This window comes from Plecotus auritus (assembly GCF_963455305.1).
Source record: "Plecotus auritus genome assembly, chromosome: X".
Taxonomy (NCBI): Eukaryota; Metazoa; Chordata; class Mammalia; order Chiroptera; family Vespertilionidae; genus Plecotus; species Plecotus auritus.
In genome coordinates, this window is record NC_137784.1 from 23721120 (window position 1) to 23744963 (window position 23844).

General features: G+C 36.2%; 1 protein-coding gene across 1 annotated transcript in view; it reads right to left on the reverse strand.

Annotated features, from left to right (window-relative positions):
* The window catches only part of DMD (dystrophin), a 2407712-nt gene that overhangs the window by 407494 nt on the left and 1976374 nt on the right, over positions 1–23844 (reverse strand). The window contains 2 exon segments of the mRNA XM_080651877.1: positions 11088–11356; positions 12250–12370. Of these exon segments, the coding sequence (XP_080508003.1) occupies positions 11088–11356; positions 12250–12370 (390 nt within the window).

Genomic DNA, 23844 nt, shown 5'->3' on the forward strand with positions numbered 1-23844 from the left:
TAAGTAACTAAGAATATTTTCCACAAGTGAGATTCAGAAAGAGTAGGCCATTATTTATGTCAAGATTTTGGAGTAAAAATATCTGATCAATTCAGACACTTTCAGATTATGTACCTGCAAAGTCCAAGTCACTTATAAAACCATTTTCTTACTAATAATCATCCCTTTCTTAGACCTTTTCATTACTTCTCTTTTATTACCAATTCCAGTAAGTACCTAGGAGGTAGCTTCGGGGGAGGGTGGATTTTTCATAAAGAAACAAAATTTTAATCACTGCTAATGAATTATTGCATGTACAAGAACAAAACAGCATTGAAAAAGCCATGTTGAGATATGAGGGCTGAATGGATTATGAATTTTGCTCGCTAGTTGTGGTCGGCATTTTTCCTGGTCTGGCATCTATCCTTCAGCTGTTGTGACTGTTGGCTGTTAATGTTTCACAGTTGCCTCTCTTCTCTAGAAAGGTGACCTCTACTGATGATGGGAGTCCCCTAGCCCAGCAGGTACATGCACCCTTTGCCTAGGAGGTAATTCATGTTCCCAGTGGTGAGCCACAGCCAGTGGGGTGCTGGAGCAGAGCCCAGGAGTCAATGGTGTGTGTCTCTTTCCAATAATGCATTCAATGAAATTATGTTGGTAGCTTGAATTGGCCATGGTAGGAATATTTATAGCACGGCAACTGGAAAATGCTACAGGTCAGTGTTCACCCCTTCTCAGAGCTAACTGATATTTATTCATAAACTGATGGCTACAGCCAATGACTGTCTGGATTGTAAAAAGACAACTCTGCTGTGTGGTTTATACTCCAGAGTTCTCTCCTTATGGATCAGGACATGAAGCTAGATTCTGCTTGGAGTATTGCCTTGCTTGGCTCTTTTTTCTTCACAATTAAGCTTCCTCAACTACCATAAAAGCTTCTCCTGAAAGCACACCATTTATAAATCATGTGTACCTAGACCCCCTGTTCATAGGGTCTGCTTCCAGGGAATTTGACCTATGAGACCAGTTTAGTCAACCTTAGTTAAGTGGATGCTGTACAAAAGCCTCAAAGAATATGTGTTCAAAATTACACAGAGTTCCAACTCATGGGCCACTTGAGTCCCAAGGATCAGAAGAAACTGCAAAAGGTAAATTTGAAATAAGGATCTACTCTTTGTGTATGTGGACATAAAAGAAAGAAGGTGATGTTAAGAGATGAAGCCTGTGTAAAGTGGGCAGTTTTTCATATCATGCTCTCACATTATGCTTGCATAACCAGAGGTCAATGTACTGGAGGATTCAGTTAATTTCAGATTTTAGAGAAAAATGTCTTCATATTAACACACAACAAATACACTGTGGAGAAGGTCATAAAATGGATGTGAGATTTGAAAAAGAAAACAAGAAAGAAAGACAACTGGAAAATTTCAGGCTCATGGAAAAATGGGTGCAAGGAGAATATACCAGGCTTCATCTCCTTGGCTATTAAGAGAACTGAAATAGAAAAATTTGAGGAACACTGCTACTGGAAAATACAGTTGATAGAAAAATCCATAGTAAATGTTAAACATAACTAAAATATTATGAAAAAGTTTACTTTTCTTAGGCCTCGTTAAAATGCAAGGGTTACATTGGTATCATAGGCAGATCTGTTCCCATAATACTCAGAAAACTGGTTTGCTAATTATTCAATGTGATTGCTTAACTTAGTTAATGGAAGGTTGTGTAAGGTATAATATTGGTGCAAAATTAACTGTGTAATTTTGCAGCCTGTAATTGCCAAGCATGACAGAAACACAGCAGGAGCCCACTCCTTGGGTTATTTGTGCTTAAATCATTCCTTGTTGTGCTTATGGTAGAAGAGTAACACAACTATGAACTTTAAACTTGTTACAAGTTTGGTAGATGTCAAAGGAAAATAAATATATATATTGGCTATGTACTTCCATTTTCTAGGGAATTTCAGTTAACATATATAACTCGTACATTTTGAACTGTTTCTAGTTAATGTGGCATATGCACACATACACACAAGCTAATACAAATTCTTGTTCCCTCAGCTTGGTACTAAATAATAATATTCCCAAGAAAACTAAGATGGCATTAATACAATCCCCAGTACAATTTTACTCATGCAATAAATTAAACATTCACACTCTATAATGAGATCAGTTTCTTTTGGGTATAGGTTTTAGCCTTATCATAAATGAATGAATGATTGCGTTTTTAGATCCATTAATGCTGATAATATATTACCAATGTTTTTTGTTTTGAATAGCCTTTTATTACCTATGACTCTTGAGGAATAGTATTATAATTACTACCAGCTACAAACAAAGCTTCTTGAGTAAATCCTCAGTAAACAGGATTGGCATATTAAAGAGTCAGTTTTTAATATGTTTTTTTTTTCAAATAGTAGGAGAATGATATTCTTTGGAGAAATTTTATTATCTAATTAAATACTTCTTTAGTAGAACAATGTCAGATGAACTCATTAGCTGAACATTTTAATTATCCATGTCCTTCTAAATATCCCATGACCAGAAGAGCTGTACAACTCTGATTTAATGCAATAACAATGGTAGCCAATTCCAGCTTCTTCTTTTATCATAGTCCATCAAAGGAATACAAAAAAGTCCAAATTAAAATAAGTTCAATAATAAAAAGAACATGTTCCTTTTCCGACTGTTCTAAAGCCTCTTCCTATTTTTAAGCAAAGTTCATTCAGTAATTACCTTATTTATGAAAGTAAAATACAAGGATGTTATTAAGTAAATGGTTTTATGCTTTGAATTCAGAAGGCATCTCAAAACAGTAAAAAAGAAAAGGTGTTGAATGTTATTAACTCATTTCCTCCCACCCACTGCTTTAAATCGTTCGCTTGGTTCCAATGTATACTACACTTACATAAGTTGTTTATGAAGAGCCAAATTAATAGTCTTTGCAATTGTTTTTGTTGGAGTTTGGAGAGCTGACAAATGAATTAGTAGAAAATGGCAATTCTACATGAATTAGCTTTTAAGTCTCCCTAAGAGGCTGATGCAGAACTTAATAAGAGACTTATTAGGAGAAGTAGGACAACTTAATTCAGATTGATTATAGACTTTGGTGAAGACAGCTGGGGTTCAAGTGAAACTGAAAAAGAACTTATATGCACTTCAAAGTATGCTAAGCAGATGTCTGCAACAATTACTCCGCACTGTCTTTTCAGAAGTTTCAAAGGCAGGATGGGAATAGCCTGGTAAACGAAGGTTCTATTTGCCTAAGTTGAGATAGGGGCTTTTAAAGCACACACAGCACGATCTAAAATCAGAGGCCTTGGGTAAGGAAAATGAGTCAACATTGCTCTCCTTAGTAATTTGCCTTTAGCTTTATAAACAAAGAAGGTAATGAGAGACAATATACGGGAACTAAGTAATAAGCTATTCTGGCAACACTAACTTACAATTAATTTTAGACTGAACAAATAATTTGGTCAGGAATTTTAAGTTGACTAGTTCCTACTTTAGTTTCTAAGCTCTATTAAAGCCAACAATGATCATTCTATTTTTTAAAAAAACAAATACTATTCTTTTAAAGTATATGTGAAACTTTACTATAATATGCTTTCTTATTCCCAGATAGCAAAAGCCAAATCACATACTTTTAAGCATCACAATTGCATGCTTTGAAAACTAAATAAAACCCTGGTTACCCTATATGACAGGTACTAGGTCCATATTTAATCCACATTTATAAAAGAGTTCATATTTTTGTTTGTATTTTCTTCTTGATCAAAGGCTTATATAATACACATAGCATTTGTGTTTTTTAAAAATATGTTTTTATTGATATTAGAGAGATAGGAAGAGAGAGGGAGAGATAGAAACATCAACAATGAGAGAGAATCATTGATCTGTTGCCTCCTGCACAGCCCCTACTGGAGATCAAGCTCACAACCTGGCCATGTGCCCTGACCAGGAATCGAACCATGACCTCCTGGTTCATGGGTTGACACTCAACCAACTGAGCCACACCGGCTGGACTACACATACCATTTGTATATAAACAACAACAGAAGCCTCCACAGAACAATTCATTTCCGGTTAATAACAATGAACAAAATATTAATAAACTTTCCTCTTCCTACTAAGGGCAGTACAATTCATTCATTATGGAGATGTCATTCCTTTGTTCAGAGTTGGGAGCACTTACATATTTTGAATCATTCTTAAGGCTGCTCTGTTTGTAATGTTTCTGTCTAACCATGCATCCCTTATCTCTATAAGAAAGAATTATAAACTTTCTTATAAACCTCATATATAAGAAATTATTTAAGGTTGGCTCATATAATTACACATATAACAAAATTAATAAAATAATAAAATATTAGAATGAGGGTTAAGATGACAAAAGCAGTAAGGAAGATACAGTTGTGTGTACATGGTTGAAAGTTTCCTGCTTGCCAAAGTGAAGATAACATTCTAACATGTTACATCATATTTCACATTGTCCATCAGGAGGAAACACAATTGGTCTTCTCATTGTCAGATTTGGAGACAGCATTCTTTTGATAAATTTCTCAGATTAAACCAAGCCACAGGGACTTAGGATGGTAGGCCTGAAAAGATACATTTGCCAAGTCTCTTCTTAAATTTTTACATGTAAATGTTGAACATAAATAAGTTAGAATAGCATGGTGGCTTCATCATAGTCCCTAGTCTACTACACATATAATTACATTATCCTCAATCATAATTCTAAAAAGATCTAATTAAAATATTTCATTTTAAGAACTTTAGGGCAAAACTCACAGAATCCCTGTCCATGACTTTTCACAGTAAAAAATGTAAGTTAAAACCAGCTGGTATGGTTCAATGGTTGAGCACTGGCTCATAAACCAGGAGGTCACCGTTCCATTCTAAAGTTAGGGCACATGCCTGGGTTGTGAGCTCAACCCTCAGTAGGGGGCGTGCAGGAAGCAGCTGATGGATGTTTCTTTCTCATTGATGTTTCTATCTCTCTCCTCTTTTCCTCTCTCTCTAAAATCAATAAAAATATATTTTAAAAAGACCTTTCCATAGGAAATATATTCATAAAAATATGTGTTAAAAGTCTGATAGAAAATATAAAATTCGTTACTATATAGTATAACAACTTTGCATATTCCAGTATGGTGTGCAGAAAAACTGTGTTTCAAGTCAACAGGCCAACTAAAGGCAGTGAAATATTCTTGACTCAAGATTGATGTACCACTTTTTGTGTAAAGAAACCATATTAGATTAGAACAGAAAGAAAACATGGAAAAACAACAATTCACACAAACTGTTTCACACAGGAATTATTCTGAAGAACAAAACTATAATAGGTAGACTTTTGGTTCAGAAGGGATCCTACTTTATTAAAACCTGTCTATATATTAAAACCTGTCTATATTCCTTTTATAGATTTACTAGAGGCCCGGTGCATGAAATTCATGCACGGGGAGGGAGTGTCCCTCAGCCCAGCCTGCACCCTCTCAAATCTGGGATATCCCTCTCACAATCCAGGACTGCTGGCTCCCAACAGCTCGCCTGCCTGCCTGCCTGCCTGCCTGATTGTCCCTAACTGCTTCTGCCTGCCAGCCTGATCACCCCCTAACCACTTCCCTGTGAGCCTGATCAACGCCTAATTGCTCCTCTGCCAGCCTGGTCACCCCTAACTGCCCTCCCTGCCAGCCTGGTCACCCCTAACTGTCCTCCCCTGCAGGCCTGGTCACTCCTAACTGCCCTCCCCTGCAGGCCTGGTCACCCCTAACTGCCCTCCCCTGCTGGCCTGGTTGCTCCTAACTGCCCTCCTCTGCCAGCCTGGTCACCCCTAACTGCTCTACCCTGCCGGCCTGGTCACCCCCAATTGCCCTCCCCTGCTGGCCTGGGTCCCTCCCAACTGTCCTCCCCTGCTGACCTGATCACCCCCAACTGCCCTCCCTTGCAGGCCTAGTCCCTCCCAACTGCCCTCCCTGCTGGCCTGATCACCCAGAACTGCCCTCCCCTGCTGGCCACCTTGTGGCAGCCATCTTGTGTCCACATGGGGGAAGCCATCTTTGACCACATGGGGGCGGCCATCTTTTGTGTTGGAGTGATGGTCAATTTGCATATTACCTCTTTATTATATAGGATGTAGAGCACCTTGCAATTCAAGGAGCTATTCAGATTCCCCATTACTACAAGGAAAGTAAGAATATTTTTGTAGTCACATAAGCATTGGTATTATTTCCAGTATAGTGAGAGAGATCATGATTCTGTCCTTAAAATCTTTGATAAGTAGCCGAAACCGGTTTGGCTCAGTGAATAGAGTGTCGGCCTGCGGACTGAAAGGTCCCGGGTTCGATTCCGGTCAAGGGCATGTACCTTGGTTGTGGGCACATCCCCAGTGGGAGCTGTGCAGGAGGCAGCTGATCGATGTTTCTCTCTCATCGATGTTTCTAGCTCTCTATCCCTCTCCCTTCCTCTCTGTGAAATATCAATAAAATATATTAAAAAAAAAGAAGTTAATAGACACATTAGTAAATCTAAGTAAACATTGACCAAAAAATTTAAAAAAAATCTTTGATAAGTAGTATAAATCATGAATTTTAAAAATAAAGAGGCATATAAAATTTAAACTTTATTCTAGTGGTTATTCTTATGGAAGCTATATTTGGGAGGCTGAGGTTCTCTTAGTTAATATTAATATATATTCCTTTCTCTTAATTTACTATATATATACTGTCCTGAAGATGACTAGCTAGCAAATAATGGCATTCCCACAGTGTTCCAGGACTTAGTTGTTGTTTTATCCATTCTCTGAAACCCAAAAGCCACATTTGCTAATGGCAATGATATAACATCAAATCCTATAGAAATATATATTCCATAGTTACTGCTTTAACAAATGAGATCAGAATGGAGGGGGATATTATCATAGAGTCACTAGGGGTGATGGAAATGAACCATGATGGATATATAAAATGTTTTTCTGGCTGCATGCCTAGCTATTAGTTTGGAGTTCCCTACAGTGTGGAGCTTCCAAGGCCTTAAATTGCTGAGTAGAAAAACATGAACAGTGATTTTAAATGCTTCTATTTCTTTTCAAAGTAAGTTTTAATCAAATTCATCCCTTAAAAACTACCACTACCAAAGCTTGAGTTTCATACCTGGTGCTGTTGAAAAGCAACAGAGAAAACAGATTTATTTCCACTGCAAAATGAAGAGGAGCTACTGAAAGGAAATAAATATATATGAATTCATGTAATCCATAAGTTTAAAATATGCATTAAATACTTACAAAATATGGTTTGGAAACCAAAATAATCATATCTATTCGACCAGTACATAAATATTCTGACAGGTATTATAACTTAAGTGTATATATGTCTGAGAAACACAGAAGTGTTGATATATATATATATATATATATATATATATATATATATACTATTTTAAAGGAATATTTAATATATATGTTTTGTAATTATTGGAATCAGAATGAGAATCTTACCAATTAGGGCAGGAGTGGGGAACATCCAGCCTGCAGGCCTTGTAAGGCCCGTAAAATCATTTGGCCTGGCCCTGCCAAGGCATTAGGGGTGAGTTAATTAAATGTTTGACCAAATATAGCAGGCTTATTTTTAAGTTGCTAATTTTGTATGGCCTGCGAATGATGTTTTAAATATTCAATGGCCCTTGGCAGAAAAAAGGTTCCCCACACCTGAATGAGAAATGAATTTGGTCTTAGGATCAAGAACAGGTAAGAGAGGAGAACTGAAAGGAAAACTGCAAGTAGGGCTGGGTAAGGGCCAGCTGATATTTAAGCAGTTCTACTTTAGTTTTTAGTTGTTTGTTTTTGTTATTAAATCATGCTGCATACATTATCCATCTATACTCAATATCCTACAAATGCTTCTGTGTGACAGATATGGCTAAAAATAAATCCCGTATGTCTGCTCTGTAGCCTATATATTCAGGCATTAATTGATTTATTAACTAATTTAGTTCTTTTGAGACATTCTCCTAAACTTATTTGTTATTTTTGGGGGGTAATTTTTAAACACTTAGATTCTATATGTTTGGATAAAAATATTATTTTTAATGCTGAACAAATATACTTCCAAACATTACTTTAATTTTCATGTAGACAGCAATGTTAATCATTGCTTTAAAGGTTAGACAAAAGGTAATAGAATGTTGGGGTATGAGAGATTTTAGAAGTTATAGAGTCAAATTTTATTTTTTTAAAAATCTTCAACTACTATTTAAAAACATATTTTTATTGATTTCAGAGAGGAAGGAAGAGGGAGAGAGAGATGGAAACATCAATGATGAGAGAATCATTAATTGGCCACCCCTTATAAGTCCCCCACTGGGGATAGAGCCTGGCAACTCAGGCATGTGCCCTGACCAGGAATCAAACCATGACCTCCCAGTTCATAGGTTGACGCTCAACCACTGAGCCAGGCCGGCCAGGCTTCAACTACTATTTTAATGAAAAGCTAATCAAATCAATATTAGACTGTAGGCTTCATGAGGGCAAAGATCAAAGTCTGTTTCATTCATAACTAATGTATAGCACATTGTATAGTGGCTTATAAACAATTGTTGAGTGAAAGAATGAAGCTGAATTAGAGTCCTGATATGTGGCTTGGGATTCAAAGATATACAGCATTATCCTTGTTCCTAGGAACCTCACTATCTCTGGGAAAAAAGAAATACATAAGTGACTTGGTACAGTATATGTGAAATTTAAGTGTGACAATTTAAACACGTGTGGTGATCTATGAAAGCACATAATTGAGAGCAGCTTATTCTGTTTGGTGGGAATTGGAGGTGGGAGAAACTTAGGGAAAACTGCAGACAGGTGCCATTTCAGTTGGGCCTTGAGGACTAGAATGGAAGTTCATTGGGCAGATAAGATGGGGTGATCCAGGCAGAGAGAAGAGCATTTGCAAAGGCAGAGTTATAAAAAGAAGATGTTTTATTTAGGTACAGTCAGAGTGAACTGAATAACATGGAGGGTGGGAGCAACAGTCAGGAACTGAAGCCAGGGCTAGGAAGAAAAGGGCCACTTGCCCTCTTCATTCACTGGACTTCATTCTGAGGCAGGCAGTCTCCTGCAAGGAGTTTGGATTAGAGTTGTAAGAGGATGACTAATGCAGGAATATCAATAAATAAACTGTTCATGTATTCACCAAATGTTTCAAATATAGTGTTTCTGATATGCCAGGTACACTGACTGGGGAATGGGCTTTTTAAGATGCAGAATACAACAATCTGAGTTACAGATACTGGGGGTTAGAACACGACATGGTGGAAAAAGTGGAGAGAAAATATAAAAGAGATATTTTGAGATAAAATGAGCAATCAAGTGCAGTCACTGAAAATGTAGACAGATTTAAGGATGGATTTCAAGTTTATAGTCTGAGCAATTAGTTGGATTATGATCCATTAACTGAAATATGAAACACGGAAGAAAGGTCAGATAAAAGGGGAAAGCAGTAGGGGATGGATGAAGGAATAAAAGAATGAATGAACTTGGTTTCAGAGTGGTTGTATTTTTATTCTAATGGAGTATGAGTTAGGACAGTGGTCGGCAAACTCATTAGTCAACAGAGCCAAATATCAACAGTACAACGATTGAAATTTCTTTTGAGAGCCAAATTTTTTAAACTTAAACTTCTTCTAAAGCCACTTCTTCAAAAGAGACTCGTCCAGGCCGTGGTATTTTGTGGAAGAGCCACACTCAAGGGGCCAAAGAGCCGCATGTGGCTCGCGAGCCGCAGTTTGCTGACCGCGGGGTTAGGAGATCAGAAGAGAGATCCTGACTACAAATTCAGATTTGTCACCATCCATGCCATTTCAAACTGGGAGCATTTATACAATAAAAAGAGAATTGAGCTAAAGTTAGAAATTTGGACACACCAATATTTGAAGGCCAGGTAGAGTTTCCAAATTAAGGAAAATAAAGGAAGAAAAAGAATGTAGATGGAACAGTGCCATGAAAGGCAAGGGAGAAAAGACCTTCCAGAATGAAGGTGCTGGCAGACTTGCCAAATGCAGGTGAGAATTCACTTATTTTTGAATTTGAATTTGGGAGGACATTTGTTGGTTTTGACACTAGATGAATAAACAAAATATGTTTCAAGTTGCTACTTTTCACAATGATACTTCTAAATATGTATATTCTTTCTTTATAAACGTATTTATCAACTTCGTGCCACAGGGAATGTAACTTAGGTCTCATGGATAGTATTCCAGACAACAGTATGGTGGTTACCAGAGGGGAAAGAGGGTGGAGGGGATAAAGAGGGTAAAGGGGGTCAACTATATGGTGACAGAAAGGGACTAGCTTTGGGTGGTGAGCACATGACAGAGTATACAGATGTCATAAAGTTGTACAGCTAAAATTTAATGCAATAACCCATGTTATATCAGTAAATTTAATTTTAGAAAGTATTCCAAATACATAATGACATCTCCTAATATCTACAGTGGACTAATACAACTCCAAATTATAGAATATACTATGCCAGTGGTCGGCAAACTCATTAGTCCACAGAGCGGCAAACTGCAGCTCGCGAGCCGCAGTTTCCCGACCACTGTACTATGCCTTCTAAGGGAACGGCAATGTTAACAGCTATAACAGTACCATAAATTCACCCAAGTCACATAATTTCATTAGCAAATGGTCCAAAACCTAGAAACCCGACTCTTGATTAAGTTTTGTATATTTTTCTACTCTGGTACTAAATACCACAAAGAAAACACACACATACACACACACACACACACACACACACACACACACGCGCGTATATTAGACCATTTTACTACAAACACTTAAATGAATTTCCTGATTAAATTAAAATAATTTTTGCCCTGCAACTTTAAAATTTTTCATTTTATAGTGCTGAAGACAGGCAGATGATTAGATCACTATCTTCTCTTAAAGAAAATATCACATGCAAGAAGACTGAACCTATGAAAGATGGACAGATTTCTAATGCCTACAGGCCCTATTTTTAACCTTGTAAGAAGAAAACCCTGCACTAGAATTCAGATGAGAACCTCTTTTGAGTCTCTCAAAGGGCCCCGAAGCAAAGTAGTAGAAGGTACCTTGACTTTTTCCAGGTGATCCTGAAGAGAGTCAATAAGGAGATCACCCACGGGTTGCCAGGATCCCTTAATCACCTCAGCTTGACGTAGTTTGAGGTCCAGCTCATCTGTGGCCTCCTGAAGTTCCTGGAGTCTTTCGAGGGCCTCATCGAGTTTTCTCTGCCAGTCAGCAGAGTGCAGGTTCAATTTTTCCCACTCAGTGTTCACCTCCTCAGCTTGCTTTCGTAGGAGCCGTGTGACATTCTGGGCTTTTTCTTCAGGAGGCAGCTCTAAATTGGTAATATGACAAGGTTTTAGGGCACATTCATTTTTGTGTGGTTTTTTAAATTATTGTTTAAAGTATTACATATGTATCCTTTTTCCCCGATTGACCCCCCCCCCCCGCCACTACCACCACCCAGGACAAGCCCCCACTGCCCCAGTGTCCGAGTCCATTGGTTATGCTAATATGCATGCATACAAGTCCTTTGGTTGATCTCTTACCACCCGCTCCCCGCCCCGCCCCCCCCCCCCCCCCCCGACTTCCTGACTTCTCTCTGAGGTTGGATAGTCTGTTCAGTGTTTCTTTGTCTCTGGATCTACTAGTATTTGTGTGTGTGTTTTTTTTTTTTTAAAAAAAACATTATTGGTAAGGTCATACTAGAAGAAAGGGAGTACAGCTTAACAAGAGGCCAACCTACAGATTAATAGCTCTTTTGCATAAATTCAGATCTAATCTAACACATCTCAAATCTGTCTTCCTGAGTGAATTTGTTCTACCTTTTATCAATCAGATAATCCAAGATTCATTTAAGATATTGAGGAGAAAATATTAGGATGCAAACCACAAGCTCTAATTTACTTTCAGTCAAGCTCTTAAATTGTAAATTAACTTGCATCTTTGTAACAATAGAATTCCTCCTTACAGATAATCTCTTTTGTTTAGTATTTTCTAAATGTTTCAATAGCTGACCACTAATCTCTTTTAATGCTTACTTATGAATGTGCAAACAGATTTATGCATGGTGGTTTAGAATTCCATATTCTTTTTCAACATCTATGTGCAATTTGAATCAATTCAAAGTGTGAGAGCTAACCAGACCCTGGCAGCCAGAATGGATGGGCTACTCAGTCACCACTGATCCTTCTATCAGTATCTTATTACAGTTCCACATTCAATTACCTCTGGGCTCCTGGTAGAGTTTCTCTAGTCCTTCCAAAGGCTGCTCTGTCAGAAATATTCGTACAGTCTCAAGAGTACTCATGATTACAGGTTCTTTCATTTTCAATTCCCTCTTGAAGGCCTGTGAAATGAAATAAAAAGAAATGCTTATTTGTCTTGTGACATTATTCTCAAAATTAATCCTGGGTGTTCAGAACTTGGTTATAAAATTCCCAGGTCAATTTCTATGTCTTTTATTTATAAACATATAGTTATAAAGTGATAAAGGATATATGGATCTTTCTGTTAATCAGGAAACAACTATGTTTGTAAACTATTCTGGAGAGAATGGGAAAGCTTTCAAGATATGTCAATGCCCTTTCATTAAGATAAAAGTGATTTATTTATAGAACCCGACTCCCAAACTTAAAATCTAGAGCTAAAATCACAAGATATATTTTGCAAAATCCTAATAGGGCTAATGAAAACTTGTACATATCCAAAAGAAACGTTATCCAGAACATAATTGAAAGCCTAAAGAGCCATTTGGGCCCGGCAGGGGTGGCTTGGTGATTGAGCATGGACCCAGGAACCAAGTGGTCACAGCTTTGATTCCCAGTCAGGGCACATGCCTGAGTTGTGAACTCAATCCCCAGTAGGGGGCATGCAGGAGGCAGCCCATCAATGATTCTCCCTCATCATTGATGTTTCTCTCTCTCTCTCCCTCTCCCTTCCTCTCTGAAATCAATAAAATATATTAAAGAGCCATTTAGAAGAACTTAGGCTGTATTGAAATATACAACCCATCCAATTAATAATTGCCATTAATTTTACCAAACTGTTAGACAATAAATAAAACAATATATTAACAGTACTAAGGAAAAAATCTCAAGCTTAAAAACATACCTACTGCATTATTCATTGTAACTTCTTTGAGATTGGTAGAAATATATTGAGATATACTGGTGATAGGAATTTTAGAAATAATTTTCTACAAATGGGTAGACTTACAATAGGTTTCTTGAGGTCAGCTAGACTAGTTATCAACTTTAATATTTAATGTGCAATTTTCCTTGTTATAGGGGTTAAAAGAAAAGCAAAATGCAGAGTTTCTGCCTTCAAGAAGTTTCAGGACCAAAAGAAGGGAGAAGGCTAACACACTAGAAAAAAAGTGAAAACAATAAAATTCATACATAATTGAGTGCTAAGGGTTGTGAGATATCATGTAAGATTAGGATAAACTAACAGATATTATGAAACCATTGAAGATAGTTATTGACCCAGATTCTACAATATCAGATGTGAAGATGTTAATGAAAGTATAAAGTACCATATAAATGCTAATAGATCAGTGTAAAAACCATAGTAATTATAGTTGCCCTGATCTAGGGCTTAATTATTCATTCCTTAAAAAAATTCTATCCTATTTTGGTAGTGATGCCTACTGACTTTAAGCCCTTTTCTGTTACCAGGAGAAAAATTATCAGGTCCTTTGAACTTCAGATATATTATGTTATAGGAGTTCTCTAGAACTGTATTGTATGACACTTATAAATACAATCTTAATGGTGTTCACCATTTAAAGGAATTCTGAGTCTTATACTTTGCAAAATGATACTTTACAATTCAGTAGAGGAGAGGCAAGATGTTTAAGCCAAAATAATGAAATTCTTTAAGTGCAATATTAGAATTCAGCTTGTGGATGGAGCTATAATTTCTGGATAGTGGGATATTCTTGCACTCTTGAAATCATATAGAATAGGTGGGTTATTTACTCTGCTTATAGATAAGTCTGATTCCCCCTCTAGCATTTCATTTGAAATTGGTGTGTGTTTATACAGTTCTTGTATTCCTGTGTTTTCTCATATATATAATTTTCCCAACTTCAAGAAAATTATTTTTTCCCAGTCTCTCCATTTGGACTTGACAAGAGGCAACTGATTCTGACATTGCTAATTATAAAATTTGTAATGTCTCCCTTTTTTGAACTACTACATTTCAGTGGTTGTGCTAGAAACTAGAAATACAAAGTTGAACATCAAATAGCCCGCTCCCCATTTGAGAACTTATATAATAGAAGAGTCAAACCATAAATTATTTCAATATAATGTGGAAAGTGCTATAGGCTTGCCTTATATGGGCAAGGATATTGGGAAAGGCTTCCTAGAGAAGATAGTATTCACAAAGAATTCTAAAGCATGAACATGAGCTAGCCAGGAAAGAGCAGGTCAGAGGAAGAGGTACAAAAGAAGACAAAAATGCAGGTATGAAGACAGAGGATATAATACAGTGTGTGATATGTACTTATCTCAAGTAGGCCAGTGTTCTAGAACATAAAGTATAAAGAGAGGACATGTCTAGAGATGAAGCAAGACACTGTCATCTTGCAACATATTAGAACTTTAAGTCAGAATTTGAAGCTCAACCGATGACTATATATATATATATATATATATATATATATATATATACCTTGCTAAGAAACCTAGGTGTTGTGTCATAGGTAATCAGGAACATTTGAAAGGATTTGAATAGGGGGGTGGTGTGGGAATATGTGTGTTTTAAGTAAATTTCTCTGACACTAATACAGAGTATGTATTTGAAAAGGGCAGATATAAAATCAGAGAGACCAGTTAGGAGGCAATTATAAGAATTCAGTGAAATATATGAAAATCTGACTCAGGGCAATGGTATCAGAAAAAAAAAAGGACAGAGATAGAGCAGGGAAATATTTAGAGAGTTGAGGTGTGAGTGAGAATTTGGTGCCTAAATAGATACAGGAGATAAGGGAGAGGAAGGAGAAAGGATGACTTCCTAGGTTCTAGTTGAGTAGAAGAGTGAATGCTGAGTGCAATGAAACTAAATATGAGAAAATAAACTCTCCTGGATTTCTCAGTACACCGATAAAAAGTTCTAGCCTCCTGAGAACCTTCACAGACCATGGGAATTAGATCTGTAGTAATTTGTCTAGTTAATTTCTCTGGTCCAAGAGGGCCAAATGATCATAGCCCAGAGTAGGTGCCTAGGTTAAGCTCCAAGTTGTCATAAAGACTGGAGTAGTTATCCCTCTAGAAAATTATATTTACAAAAACGTCCAGACGTTGGAGATAGTTCCAGGTTGTAAGACCTGAGAAACATGGGGCTAGCTGGCTCCTGGAGAAGATGGAGTTAGGACTCAGGTTTATTATGTTTTCAAACTGCCTCCTCCTTTATAAGCAGAGAAAAAAAATCATTTTTTTTCTGGTCTCTCACCTATGGAGTACCCAGACACTAATTAAGAAGAAATTTTATTAGCTCTTATCATGTCTCCTTAAGGGTAAGACTTGGGCAGAGATAGGAGAGTGGTGATGCTATTTACTGTTAAGTAACTAAAAGAAAACTGTCTCTGGTCCAGAACATCTCATATGTACATTCAGGATAAATTTAATAAAGATTAATATTTAAAACAACATTAATATGAGGGTGCATCTATATAGCATAAGGGGGTATGATATGCTCAGCTCAGAGAGGTAATATTCATTCAAAAAGGAAATAAATATGTCACATATTTAGGAAGAAGAAAGGAGATTTAAGAGCCAGTCTCTCACTAACATAATATCCATTGAGCACCTATGATTATACATATAGGCAAGGATTAAAATTACATAAGTAGATAAAATTGCTCAGTTAGTGGAGTGGGATGAAAAGAAAATTCTGGAGAATATAAAAACTTATTAGATAGACAGAGGAATTGGATTCTATGAAAGGCCAAAAAGGAATGGATAGTTGGAAGATTGGGGGAAATGAGGAGTCTAGAACTATTGAAGAGAGAGTGAGAGTTTGAGAGGAACAAAGTAAACAACAGTGTCCAATCATGACATGCAGAGATAAAGCAAAATCAGCCCTGAAAACTGTACATGTGACTTGGTAAGAGCAATTTTAGTGGAGGGCATTAGCCTCAGAGGCAGGTTTAGCTGTGGGGAGAGTGGGAGAAGAAGGAGCAGTTATTTCAAATAAAAACTATTTTTGTGATATCTTTTATTTTGAGAGTGCAAAGAAAAAGATAGAACAGGAAGAGGATCACAAGGTAAAGTGAAAGATACGTTCTTTTAAGGATAGATATGGTTTGAACATAGACTGAAAAATGGGAGCTAGGAGTAGGATAACCAACCATCCTGGTTTGCCAGGTACTGAGTGTATTTTTTTAAAAATCTTTATTGTTAAAAGTATTACATAGATCCCTCCCCCCCGCCACCACCATTAACCTCTTACAGTCTGCTCCCATGCCCCCCCACAGGCCCTCACCACACCATTGTATATGTCCATGGGTTATGCATATATGCATACAAAGTTCATTGGTTGATCTCTCCCCACCCAACCACCCTCTCCTGCCTTCCCTTTGAGGTTCCACAGTCTGTTCATGCTTCTATGTCTCTGGATCTATTTTGTTCATCAGTTTATTTGGTTCATTAGATTCTACATATGAGTGAGACTATATGATACTTATCTTTCTCTGACTCGCTCACTGAGGTGTATTTTGTAATGTAGGATTTTCATTGCTGAAACCAGGACAGTTGGTTACCATAGCAGAGAGATATGCTAATGACTTAGGAGAAAGTGGAAATAATTATTGGAACAAGGTCTGTAAAATCAGGAAATGGATCTTAGAGGTCCTGTCAAACTGAAAAAACAAAACAAAACCCAAGACACTGATGACGCATTTCCATTGTTCAAACTGAACAGCAAACAATTCCAGGATGAGGACCATTGGTCCATTGTGAGAAACCACTTGTTTGCCCCTCAAGTTGTTGCCAATGGTTTAGTTCCACCACAGCTGCAGAGTTCATTTCTTAAACGTGAATCACTGAAAATTAAAATGAGTCTAAGGAAAAGACAAAGGAAGTTCTGTCATTACAAAGACATAAGTATCATTATTTTCACATCATTGCCTGAAATTAAGAAAAGAAAGTGGATGAAAGAGGTTTAGTGACTATATATTCAGAATTTGGGAAAATTTAGATAAAATACAAAAAAAATGGGTAAAAAAAAGTCTCCCCCAAAGTGAGAAATGGTTGAAGAAAATGAGAGGATAAAGAAAATGGTAATGTTTCTTATTGTGTGGGAAAAATATAAATATGTCATTTTAAATAAAATTACATGAAAGATAATTTTCCATTTATTCATGTGACATATTTTGAGCACCTACTATGTACCAAATACTGTTCTAGGCAATGGGCATCAGTGGGCCATATAGCATGGAGTTTAAAAGAGATATCCTTCTTTAGTAAAAACTATGGCAAAACAATAAACAAGCAACCCATGAAAATTCTGCCTTAAAATAATGAAAAGTCAAATTTTCAGTACCTAATCTGCTTACCATAAATTGCCTGTACTGTTTATTGCATTTTAAAAGGGAGGAAATGGAGACATTTTAAAACAAAAGCAAGAACTTTCAATGTTAAGAGCCTTGACTCTTTGATAATAAGTGTCTTGTCTTTCAAAGAAAGTCTGTGGATTTGAATGACATTTGGAAAAATTTATACTCATACACAATACTGATTTTGTTTCACAGATTATGATTAATGCTTTAAATCAAATCAGTTGGTTCAATTATTTGCAGATGTAAAAAAGTTATCATACATAGAGCCCTTCTCCCATACACATACAAAATACATCCTTATAGTATTTAGATATCAGTCTTCAAATGTTAAGATATTTACTTCCTAAATCTTTTGAACAGATAAAATTATTTTCTTTAGAACACACCCTCTTCCCCATATCTTCCTTTTCCCCTTTCCAAGACATCCAGGGTCTGAAATAGTGATGTGGAAGAATTAGAAGCAACCACTAAAAATTTAGAGCATCTCTGTGAAAAGAAAATATTTTGCCTTAAAACTGAGAAAAGATTAGGCATATTGATATTTTTCCTTCAACTTAAGCTTCACAGAATAAACTTACATAAATAATGTACTACAAAATTACACTAGCAGTATATCCCAAGGCAAGGTCAATCCATTTATTTTGAAGGTTAACTGATCTGATGGATAGTATTTATACATCAAAAAATACTAACCTACTGGTTGACTTGCCTGTAGGCTGATTAATTCATTCAAAATATTTACTTTCTATCTGTTATGTATAAGGTAGAGAAGATGTAGGGACATGATCTTTGTCCTTGGGGAGTCAATAGTTTGGTTGAGTGGGTATGTTTGTATAAAAGTATATTTATGTCTATGAATGTTCTACTAATGTAAAGTGAAGTACAGATAAGTTAGGATTTATCTAAGGCCATCAGTTCATTTGTCACTTTAGAATCCAAATCTTGAAATTCTTAAGCCAGGCTGAAAGTGATAACAAAAAATAAAAGTTCTCTGAATTATAATAATTTGGAAGCCACATAAGTGGAAAACCCTAATGACCATGAAGCAAATCAGAAACTTTAAAAACCTGAAAGTAATAGAGAAGAATCAAGTCATTGATTATTTGGGATTTTCTTCTACCCCTCCTCCTTGCAGAAAAAAAATAGGGTGAATATTACCACAAATACCTAATAACAAATAGAAGTAGCTTAGAACCATGTGTAGAGGGGATAAAGGGTGAATACTGATTTGCTTGATGTACCTCATAGAAGAGAGAAGCAGAAGAGAGCTCTGGGTACAGGTACTGACATTACAGAGAGGAAAGTTGTGCTGCTCTCACCTGGAGACAGTTCGTTCTATTACCATGGATGTAAGCGAAAGCCCTTGCTTTTCAAAACACAGATCTCTTTCAATGATGTACAACTTTCATGAAGCTGAACTTTACCTATATTCTCATTGGAGTGGCAAGTCTATATTTCTGTTATTCAGACTAAAAGCTGTTGGAATGACTATACCTTATTTCCATATTAGTTAGCAGAACTTTACAGAACCATCCTGGGAGGTAGACTGAAGGAGTGAAAACAGCACTGCCCAGAGTGGCAGAAGATCTGAAGTTCAAGTCTGGGCTGGGCCAAAACCTGGCAGCATAATCTAGTACAGGTCATAAAATCTCCCCCAGCCTTGTCATCTTCATTGGTAAAATGTGGAGATTTGTTAAACACCTTATCTAAGTTCAGAAATTCAGTTCGGATATTCTATAATCAACACATTTAGATCAATTAATTAGCCATAGTCTTGTTACCCGGTGGCAATGTAAGACTGTCTCTCCTAGGCATATTTACTAATGAGAAAATTTATAGCCATAGCTTGGCACATAGTAGATACTCAATTAATATTGTTGAATAAATAACAGAACATCCAGTTGGAAAACCAGAGTTTGTTATATGGTGGCCAGGTTGATTCAGATGCAGAATATGCTTAAGGGTGAAAAACTGGTGTCATGAATTATTAGAGAAAAAATAATATTATCTACTGGAAAAAAAGTGAAATCTCTTATTCCGGGCCTATTCTTATGTTACAGATCCATAGGCTGAGTGTAACCTTTGAGTCACTGGGTGAATTTTTCTCTAGGGGAGGCCTTAGATTGATGATTTTCTCTCACCATTGATGTTTCTATCTCTCTTTCCCCCTCCCTTCCTCTCTCTGAAATAAATAAAAAACATATATAATTTTTAAAACTAAAGTGGTCCAACAGTGCCATTCATTCAACAAGTGGTTACTGAGTGGGCATAGGACAAAGACATTAACACAGTTCTATCTGCAATTTGGTTATTGCTTAATACTGTTGTCATCCTATATAATCACTCTAGTTTCCATAATATATCTACTTTGTCTATATCCTTCCCATATTGTTTTTACTTTTTATCAGAAAGTTGCTAAATATATCCTGTCACCATAATGAACTTCCTTATTTAAAGAGCCACCATATTTAATGAATTCAAATACATCAGAAATACTTTATTTACTAAATGCTGATTTAGGAACAATCAATGCCCAATTAATTTGAAACCAACATCTTGGAAAAGGGCAAGATCCAGAAATGCAGTTAACCAGAGGAATAGGAATTTTGTCTCTAAGATCTAAGGCAAATTCATAGGATTGGGGGTAGAAAGAAATTTGAAGGAAGCATCAACAGAACAAAAAACCAGAAGGACAAAGGATTCCTTTCATATCATTTGAGATAGCTAGTATTAGAGAAATAATGAAAATGGGGCATATGGGCTATAAAGGAAAGGTCATAATCATGTTTGTTTTCTTATTGTGTTAAGAGCACAACATGAATTTTACATATATAATTCAGTATTAAATATAAACACTATGTTATACAGCAGATCTCCAGAACTTACTCATCTTGTATAACTGAAACTTCATATCATTTAAACAGCAACTCCACATTTCATCGTCCCCCAAGTCCCTTGCAACCACCTTGCTACTCTCTGCTTCTATGAGTTTGACAACATAATCATCTTATTTTCACAATCTACTTCTGAATAAAAGTGAAGATAAGAGATTGTACTATCAGATACATCTAGCCATTACTTAGATAGTCAACAACATGACCCACATTTATAAATGAAATTAAATCCATTTGAAGCAAAGTTGAAAAATAAATGGACAGTTTTCAAGCCTGAAATTATTATTTTTAAAAACATAGTTGTACTCAACGATAAAACATTTTTGAGTGTTTAGGGAGAAAATGTGTTTAAAAATCTTTTTGTTGAGATTTATTTTTTTGGAAATCTTTTAAACTTTGGAGTTGAGTTCTCTGAGATCAAGGGCATGGGCTAGAACAGAGTCCAGTCTGCTAGTAGATCTGTGATGCTATAAAGGATAGTTTAGTGCCCACACAGCATCTTGAACAGCTGTTTGACTTTCAATCCTAAGGCTGGGCTGCTTCCAATAACCACTGGGGAAGTCACTTCCTACTGACAATAATAATGTTAAGTTCTGAGCTGACCTTGAGAAATCACTGGTGAAAAGTCAATCTGTTCCCATGGTCATTTAGAGAACTAGGTTTTAGGTCATTGAGCCTAAATCGTAAATTTTGGAAATTCCTTCTGAAGCAATAGTACATAGAAAGGGATTATTAGGAAACCCTGTGACAAATTAATTTATATCCATTCTCAAGAGGCTCAGCCAAAATTTGAGTTTGTCAAGTATAAACGGTGAATAATTTCTGACTCATACTATTTGTCTCTGTCTATCAGTATAATACAAAAATGGAAATCTTGTTCTGTTCCATGCACATAACCTCATCCACAATCATTTCGAAGTGTTTCCCATCTCCATAAATGGCATTATCATTTCCCCATTTGCTCAAACCAAAGACTTCAAAGTCATCATTGACTCTTTGCTTCCTCTTACATTCCACATCCCATCCATCTTAAGTTCTATCAGCTCTACTTTCAAAATACATCTTGGATCAAATGATTTTTCACCACATCTATCATTTCCACTCAGTTCAAGTCATTATTATCCCTTTCTCAGATGACTTCAACACCATCCTTTCTCCCTGCTTTCACTTTTGTTCTACCTACCATCAATTCTCCATTGACCAGGCAGAACACATAAATCATATCATATCATCCCTGCTTATGGTCCTTCAGTGATGTCTTCTTACACACAGAATAAACTCCACCTCCAAACTATGGGAGACAAGACAATTCATGATCTGGCCTTTGCCTCTCTTTGCAACCTGCCTCTAGCCCGTCTTGCTATTCCTTGAACACCTCAAACCTGTTCTTACATCTGGGCTTTTACATTTGCTGCTCCTTCTGCCTATAATACTCTTCACTTAAGGCCTCTGCTTGGCTTATTCACTCACGCGAGCCTCTGCTAAAATATAATTTCATCAGATACGCCACTACCTCTCAGTCTTTACCTCTGTTTTTTAAAACCTTCCCTCCAGAGCAATGGGCTAATGGTATTTTCTGTATTAATTTATTGGTTCACTGTGTATTTTCCTCACTACAATTTGAAGGTCCATGGGGCATATTCTCATTTTGTTCACTACTGTACCTTCAGTCCTTAGCATATAATACACAATCAATAATTAATTACTAAATAATACAAATTTATTACTATTAATAAATTCTAGGTGTCCTAATTATGCTATAGTTTTTCCTAAAAAATTTTTTTGGGGGAGGCAAGGGAAAACACAGAAAAATAGCAGGGGCTGATTTATAATTAAAGGAATGTGTGTAAAAATGCTTTGTAAAGATAAAATATTATACAAATGTTATTTTTAAAGTTTTATCAAGATATAAAAATATTTTGACATGGTTAGAACGAGGACTTTGATAGAGGAATCAATTTGAATAAAATTATTCATATTTTATCTTATTATAGTCATTATAGAAAAGTAGCAAACTCTAGATGACTCTTCTCAAATTTTGATGATATAGCTAGTTTTCAGAAGACTTCCTCAAATGCCAAGAAACACAGTGTTAAAAACAATTGAAAATATCTTTTTCTATTCAGCATTCCTAACTATGACTGCATAAAATATCAAACTTATACAAAAGTAGCTTTCTCTGTTAGTGATGAAGACTAGATAACAAAGATGTTTATTTCTTCCAATAGAGACAAGTGGACATTTTTAGTGTGGGCATAGCTGATAGCGAACTTTGCAGGGCAACCAAACTTGTTTAGAAAATTCAAGAGGCCAGGTCATCAAATGTTGGGATGAATCACTCTATCATAACCTTCATTTATTTGTTTCTTTTTCAGAGGTGATAGGAAACAATGTATTTCTCTTTCTTCCTTTTTTTCTTTTCTTTTCTTTTTAAACACAGAGCTGACCGGGAGAGCATTATGTTAAGTGAAATAAGCCAGGCAATGAAAGAAAAATACCACATGATCTCACTCATTCATGGAAAATAAAGAACATTATAACCTGATAAATAAAATGATAGATACAGAGGCAGTAAAGCACCGAACACACTGTCAAATTACAGCGGGAAGGCTGGGGAGTGTTGGGGAGGGAGGGAAATAGATCAACCAAAGGACTTGTATGCATGCATATAAGCACACCAATGGACACGAGACACTAAGGGGGGGTGGGATGAGGGCATGCGACAGGGGTAGGGGAGGCTGGGGGAAGGTCAATGGGGGAAAAAAGGAGATATATGTACTAATATATGTAATACTTTAAACAATAAAAAAAAATAAACACAGAGCTGACTTGAATCTTAACATTCACAAATGGCACCCAAAGACATTTTATATTTCTGTGGAAAAAAAGTCATCAAGCTAACACACATACTAAAATTACGCAAAGAAAGCAGGTCAGCATTGATAACAGAATTAGCTTAAACAAATGTATAATCTACAACATGATTTCAGGATAGTTTTATTGAATTTCTGAATGTCTCCCTCACTTTGTGGTGACTTCTGAGGAAATTGAACATGCATAATATATGACCTGACAAATGAACAAGTAAACTATTTTATTCAAGGCTTTTCATTTGTCAACAGCATGCACACAATAATGGCTTTTAATAATGTATATATTGATTACTTCTCTAAATCTTAACCAGAAAATCTCAGGAAGCTTCTAAGGTGTCCTTAATGCTCTCTAGGAAAGGAACTATTTTTAAAGTTTCTTTAAAAGAGATTTTTAAATTGAAAGATGAAATCCTAATGATGAACAATTTCATTAGTAAGAATGCAAACAAAAAGCTATTACCTACAGTGTTCTATAACTAAGACCTAATCT